Source organism: Dromiciops gliroides, chromosome 3 (assembly GCF_019393635.1).
Source record: "Dromiciops gliroides isolate mDroGli1 chromosome 3, mDroGli1.pri, whole genome shotgun sequence".
Classification (NCBI taxonomy): Eukaryota; Metazoa; Chordata; class Mammalia; order Microbiotheria; family Microbiotheriidae; genus Dromiciops; species Dromiciops gliroides.
This window is the reverse complement of record NC_057863.1, coordinates 553,207,831-553,215,367: the sequence shown is the minus strand read 5'-3', so window position 1 is coordinate 553,215,367 and position 7,537 is coordinate 553,207,831. Positions and strand designations below refer to the sequence as shown.

Below are 7,537 nucleotides of genomic sequence, written 5' to 3'. Positions count from 1 at the left end.
ACAACCAAGCTCATGAGGTTGGACTTTATTATTGAAATTATTGGGGAACTAGACTGGGTTTTTCTAAAATATTGCTACTTATAAATTATAGCCTATTTCACTAGCTGAGGCAGTAAGCATTCATTATTAAAGTATATTAAATATTAGTAAAGAATTGAGTGTGTGGTATTTAACACAAGCAGAAAAATACCTAGTGCCATATTGTGTCTGAGAGCACATGGCAGAGTTCAGAAGACCTACCCTACTGTGGCCTAAGAAGAGAACTTTCACCAACTGGACAGCCTTCCAATCCTAGAGTGCAAGCCAAGAATGGTGCTCGCTATGGTCTGAGTCTTTTTCCTCTTACACACTGATCAAAGCTAATTGGCTAGCATCATTCAATCCCATTGGTTAACATGATCAGAAGGTGGTCCATATTAAAATGAGCTCTACCATGAAGACATTAAGGTCTCATTGGAGACCAAACCCCTGAGAGCAAAGTCAAAATCCAAATAAGTGAGGCTTAATCCTCAAGCTGATTAGTCTATTCTCTACCTCTATTGTATGCCCTGCACAGAATTAGAGCTCCCTCCTAAAAACTGACCTCTGTCTCACAATAGGAAATAGGTATTCTTGAAGCAAAGGAGTACCATGAGCATACTTGCTTATTAAGAAGATGATTTTTATGGCTATGACAAGGTTGGATTAGAAAGGGAGAGAGACAGAAGGCAAGGAGACCACTTGGGAGTATTAAAATAATCCAGGTAAAATGTGAAGAAGGAGCCACTGAAAATTCTTAACCATAGAAGTAACATGGTAAGACTTGTGTTTTAGGGAGAGTCTTTGGGCACTTCAATGGGGATATTGCAGTATGAAGAGATTAGAAGTCAATAGCTCAATTAAAAGGCTTCTGTGGTAGTCCAGGAGAGAGGTGATAAGGATCTCTGCCTTAATTTTGCTTTTAGAAAATAGAGTCATCCTCTGTGCGATATCAGGCAGATAGGTGGTGCAATGAATAGGGTGCTTGGCCTGGAGTCAGGGAGAATCCTCTTCCAGGATTCAAATGTGGTCTCAGACACTTACTACATGTGTAACCCTCCGTATGTCACTTAACCCTGTTTGTCTCAGTTTCCTCATCTGTCAAATGAGCTGGAGAAGGAAATGGCAAATCACTCCAGTATCTCTGCCAATAAAACCCCAAATGAGGTCATGAAGAGTTGAACAGGAACTACAACAGCTCCATGACATCTGTCTAGAAACTGCCTTAGGTAGTGCTTCTATTTGGAGGCACCAGTCAATCAGAAGGAGAAAAACTAGTACAAAAACTTCCTGTTGGCTACACTTAGAACTTGCTTCCCTACAGCCTGAAAACCTTAGGATTTCACCTAAACGCCAAAGCAGCCCTTTCTAGAGGCTTCATTTACTGTGCCCTACATACTCTCTGGTAGAAAGCAGACACTGACAAACACAGATTAGGCAAAGAGTATAAATGCCTTTTTTCTTCACCTTTCAGAATGATAATCACAACTATGAATGTCTGTTAGCTTTAGAATTCACATCACAGGTAGTCAGTCCTTTTCTCAAACCAGGACTAGAGCAAAATCCTGGTAAAAGTGATGAGGCAAAGTGTGAAAAGACTTTGTATTACCCCTTTTGACTGCTTTTCAGAAGAGTTCTAAAACAGCCCAGCATAGGGGTTACCTTGTAATGAACACTGTTCCCTTCTCGTTTCCACTCTGGAATCAGGTATATAAAACACACTGAATCTGGTATCTAGTCTCATAAGGCCAAGATGACACAAATTCTCAAAACTACTAGCCCTTGAGCCTTCTGCCCCAATTTCATCCCCAGGGGTAGAAAGAGAAAACAACTCTTTCCTCTTTCCTCCTCCTGCTTCACCAAAGGAATGAGCCACCTAAGGTGAAAAGCTCCTCTTTTCCTGTGGGTGTGAAAGTTCACCATTTGGTCCAGCCTGTGCCTCCTGTTCTTTCCTTGATCTCAGATGATAGAGAACTCACTACTTCATAGTGGAGATCTCTTTTCAAATAATTTTTAATATATGTGTATGTATATAGAGATAATATATGTATGTGTATGTATATATCCATAAATACAAATATACATATGTACATGTATATGTGCATATGTGTATGGATACAGATATGTATGGATATACATACATATATGTGTGTATATATACATATACACACACATATATATTTAAATTCATTTTATATATGTGTGTGTGTGTGTGTGTGTGTGTGTGTGTGTATGTAGGATGGTCTACATACTGGGCCAAAATCTATCTCCTTATAACCTTCACTAATTGCACCTATTTGCTCTCTTCGGAACCAAAGAGAATTGGGCTAATCGGGGCAGCTAGGTGGCACAGTGGATAAAGCACCAGCCTGTAGTCAGGAGTACCTGAGTTCAAATCCAGCCTCAGACACTTAACACTTACTAACTGTGTGACCCTGGGCAAGTCACTTAACCCCAATTGCCTCTGTAACGATTGGAATAACGCCACCTGCTGGATACTTACTGTAGAGGAGTTCTGCCCATGAAGGGAAGGTCTTTGAGGGCAAGACCAGGAGTCAGGAAGTGACGCGGGCTAGTGGGAGGAGGAAGGAAGAGACTGGCGCTCAGTCTCGCCCCTCTTTCCTTTGGACGCTGGCGGAGAAGGGAGCTAGAAATGTGCTCTCCCTTTAATAGATAGGAATCTAGGCCTTTTTCTCTCTCTTTACCAAATTCTTATTCTCCTTAATAAATGCTTAAAAGTCTAACTCTTGCTAAAGCTTATAATTTATTGGCGACCACTCATTAGATATTTTAGACAGTTTAGCTAGAATTTTAGCCGTTAACACCTCACAAAAAAAAAAAAAAAGAATTGGGCTAATCCCTCGTTCTCCTAAAACAATGATCATCATCTTCCCAAATCCTCCTCTCTTCTCTTGCTCAAGTTAAGAATGCTCAGTTCTTTCAACCAATCCTTATATAATCTGATTGTAACCTCTTTCATCAACTCTATGGACTAACTAAACAACTAATGCCCACCTTTTGATAGAAGAGATCAATTGGCCACATTAGAAATGCAGTTAAGCATTGCTAGAAGTATCAGTAAAAGTCAATCTATTCCCTTCTGAAATCTGAGCTCCTTTGGCATTTTACTAAAATAATAGGGACCTCTTCTCAAATAATGTTTTTAAATGCAAAAAAGCATAGAATTACAAATATATTTTTATATTTATATACACACATGCATACCCACACACATATATCCCACTCGCACACATATACACACACATACTGTATATATGTGTATGTGTGTTTGTGTGTGTGTGTGTGTGTGTGTGAATGCAATTATAACAAAAAATGTTCATCGGACCCTGAGTTAAGAACCACTTCATTAATCTTTTCCTACATATGAAGGAAGGAAATGTATAACCTCTTTCCCTTACTTTTCCCCCTTACTTTTCAAAGAAACAAAATGTACTAATTTTCTCTTTCAGAAAAGAGGACCTATCACAGTACACATTGTAATCATCCCAAGCGTTTGTTTATTGTTTTTTTTCCTTTTTTCCCCTCTATCCTCACTCCTTCCTTACATTTTTTCTTCCCTCCCTCTTTCTTCCTCCTCCTCTTCTTTCTCCTTCTTTTCCTCCTCCTCCTTTTCCTTCTTCTTCTCTTCTCTCTTCTCTCTCCTTCTGTCTGTCTCCCTCTGTCTCTCTATCTTTCCCTGTCTCTCTGTCTCTATCTCTCTGTCTCTGTCTCTCTGTCTCTTTGTCTCTGTCTCTTTCACTCTCCCTCTCACCTCTTTCTTTTTTTTTTCTTTGGCCTGGAACGATGTCAGGAATTTCCAGTAAATAAAGTCCTCCTACCAATTCCAATGACAATTATTTTGCAGCATATGAACTTCTCTTGGAGTTCTCAGAAGTTATGTAACCCGCCCAGGGTTATATAGCTAGTATGGGACAGATATGGGATTTGAACTCAGGTCTTGCTGACATAATACCAGACCATATATTATCTTTTCCCTAGAGTGGAACATTTCCATCCCTTGGAACTTCAGCTTTTTTTCCCCCTAAAGACTCTTAAAAGCAATTATAAATGAGTGGAGTTTTGTAAATGATTGGTATTAATATGTTACAGGCACTAGGTTTATCAATCTCCATACTTCAGTTATTATTTCAGTCATACCTGACTTTTCATGACTCCATTTGAGATTTTCTTGGGAAAGATACCAGAACGATTTGCTATTTCCTTCTCTATATCATTTTACAGATGAAGAAACTGAGGCAAACAGGGTTAAGTGACTTGCCCAGGGTCACACACCTAGTAAGTGTCTGAGGCTGGATTTGAACTCAAGTTTTCTTGACTCCATGCCCAAGGCTCTATCCACTGCACTGCCTTGCTGCCTTCCATACTTCAAACCCTTCTCTGTTTTCCACATTTTAAAAAAAAGGTAATTTAGTGACTCTGAAATGATTTCAGCCATTCTCCTTGTCATTGTGGGATTCAAGGTATCAGAGCCAACACACTTAAATGCATTGCCCTTGCTTAAGAGTCCAAGAATTTAGAGCTAGAAAGAATTGTAGGAGCTAGTCTAAGTCCCTCATTTTTTCAGAAGAAGACCCTGATATCCACAAAGAACAGGGAACTTGCTCAATATCACCGAATAAAAAAGTGATCTAGTAAACAAGAGAGATTGAAAGGGAACTCCCCCCTCGCTCTATCAAATACTGGTAGTGCAGTGATTCACAGATAGTCCTCTTCTTTCCCTGTTTAGAGTTAGCTAGGTGGGGCAGCAGGTAGAGAGCTGGGCTTGGGGCAAGGAATCCAGAGTCCAAACTTTGTCTCAGACTCTGACTAGCTGTTTGTGGCAAGATTTGGCTTAGACAATTTCAAGTTGCATAAAGCTGGATTAATATATTAATTAATTAATATAATTAATAATTAATATAAGCTGGGTTAATATTAATAAACAATAAAGTATTTTCCTCACAGTGACCCAAGGCAAATGTCTGCCTCCATTTCCTTAACTGTAAAATGGGTATAATAATAGTACTTACCTCCTAGAATTCTTGTGAGGACCAAATGAGTAAACATTTAGAAAGCTCTTAACACAAGGCACAGCACACAGTAGGTGCTAAATAAATTGTATTTCCTTCTTCCTACCTCTGTTTCCTGCTTGCTATTGACTTTTCTTTTTCTCGGTCAATGAGGGTTAAGTGACTTGCTCAGGGTCACACAGCTAGTAAGTGCCAAGTGTCTGAGGCGTAATTTGAACTCAGGCCCTCCTGAATCCAGGGCTGGTCCTTTATCCACTGTCACCTAGCTATCCCCTATTGACTCTTTATAGAAGAAAAGGAATTGTTTTCAGATTCCTTGGCCCCGACTGGGAGCTGAGGAGAAATAAGGGCTTTAAAGTTAAGTTATCTGGCTTTCTCATTAGGAGAGATCAAAGCTGAAGGTGTATGTTTATTTCTAATTAACACTAACCACAGGGATTTGAAAAACATGTATTTCATTAACCTTCAGGAAAGCGTTCAGAGAAGAAAATGTTTGGATTTGCAACCTTTCACATAATGAATTTATAATGGTAACTCACATTTCTATGGCCTTTTGCAACTCCCAAAGTCCGATCTGAACAACCATCCTGTGAATTGGGCCTTGTTAATATTTTTATCCTCATTTTGCAAATGGGGAAGCAGGATCAAAAAAGTTAAGTGACTTAGCCAGGGTCATGGGCTTTTGAAGTCACTGAGCCTGAATGAAAACCTTTTAGTGACTCAGGCTCTGTTATTAAAATTCAAAGGTGGGGGTCAGTAAGAAAGAAAGCATATATGAAAATAACACACTAGCTTTCTTGAGACCTTCCCTGCAAACTGAAATGCAAAAAGAATCATGAACTCATAGACTCTCAGAGTCGGAAAGGGCCAGAGGATTCCCCTCTAAAGCACTTACCTAAGGCTTGCATTGCTTATACAATATTCCTATTAGTAGCCAATCAGCCTTTGCTGGTACAGCTCTAGAGCAATGAGTCTCAAAGTGTCTGGAACTGGGCCGTAGGCCCGCTAGATTGGGGTGGGGCCTGTGGCATCTCTTCCTCCAAGTCTGTCTCTGTGTCTTCAGAATCATCCTCCTGCTCCGAGTCCGTCCCAGACTGCTTCTTATCTTTCCCCTTTCCCCCAGCACCACCATTTTTCCGGCTACTCCCAGGCTTCCGGCCCCTTCGGGTTCCTTTTTCTCCATCCAGGTAACTGTCTTCCTCATCTCCTTGCATGTCAGGCACAGCCGCCACCAGGTCCTTCAAGAAATCAAACCGCTGCTCCAATTCAATACACTGTTTCAGGTGGGAGATGGTCATGGTCTTGGCATTGCGAGATTGGGTCACTTGACAGGCTTTCTTGAGCAGCGATTCCAAAAACAGTTCTAATGCCCGGGAGATGATTACAGGTCCCGCGGCTGCCACCTTGCCAATCTCCTCGTCTGTCTGCATGATCTTCTTGATTCTGGCCGGCGGGAAGAGCGCGTTGTATTTCTTCTTCTTGCTCGACATCTCGGGGCCTCCTGCTGGCGCTGGCGCTGGCGCCGCCGCTGCCGCCACTGCTCTTGCTGCACCTCGGTCTCAGCCTTCCGGCCCGGCCCAGGCTCCAGCCCCAGCTCCTCCGGTTCCTCGCGATCCGCCGCCGCGACCGACCTCTATTTTCAATGTGTACAAGCTTTCAAAGTTTCTTTACTTTTCGCCCTTCCTGAGTATGAAAGGCTTTGAATAGTATAGGAAAGAGGCCAAGGTCCCTTCCAATATACGATATTCTATTCCATTTTAATATTTGAGCCTTGTTTTTATCTTTCACAATCCCTAACAGAGCACACCATCCACAGTATAGTGTTTTTCATCTCCAATTCTTCAGGACCCTGTGGACTGTGTACTCCTCAGGGTTTTCTTGGCAAAGTAATGGAGTGTTCACCATTTCCTTTTCTAATGGGTTAAGGCAAACAGAGGACTTGCTTGCCCAGGGTCACACTGCTAGTAAGTGTCTGAGGCCCGATTTAAACTCAAGTCTTCCTAACTTTAGGCCCAGTGCTCTATTCACTGACTCACCTCCCTGCCTCTTCCTCCATAGTTCAGTTGGTCCTAGGGGAACAAAAAAATATCTTGAAGTAATGCAAGGAATGATGGGATTAAAGAGAGAAGAAACCAAGGTTGAATTAAATTTGACTTTTTTCCTTAGGTGGTAAACACAGGCAAGTCATCCAACCTCCCTGATTTTCATTTTAACAATACTTGCTCTACCTATACAAGTTACCTTCTACATTAAGCCTTTTTCTAATCCCATCTCTCTAGCTGTTACTGCCCTCCCTCCCAGAATTACTATTTTCATTCTATATTTATTCTGTATATACACACATCTCTATATCTTTCTCTGTCTCTGTCTCCGTCTCTGTCTCTGTGTCTGTGTTTCTGTGTCTGTCTCTGTGTCTGTGTCTGTCTCTGTCTCTGTCTCTCTCTGTCTCTCTCTGTCTAGGTCTCTGTTTCTGACTTTGTCTCTATCTC

The 7,537-nt window shown here is 41.2% G+C and overlaps 1 protein-coding gene across 1 annotated transcript; it reads right to left on the bottom strand.

Moving 5' to 3' along the window:
• Positions 1-6,022: 6,022 nt before the first annotated feature.
• LOC122747932 (dr1-associated corepressor-like) lies at positions 6,023-6,552 on the bottom strand. Its single transcript, XM_043993707.1, has one exon. The coding sequence runs from the start codon at positions 6,536-6,538 to the stop codon at positions 6,023-6,025; it is 516 nt and encodes a 171-aa protein (XP_043849642.1). The 5' UTR covers positions 6,539-6,552.
• Positions 6,553-7,537: the final 985 nt, after the last annotated feature.

Bases quoted from the DNA above. Each gene is read 5' to 3' on its own strand.
- LOC122747932 (XM_043993707.1), bottom strand. From the start codon at position 6,538: ATGTCGAGCAAGAAGAAGAAATACAACGCGCTCTTCCCGCCGGCCAGA.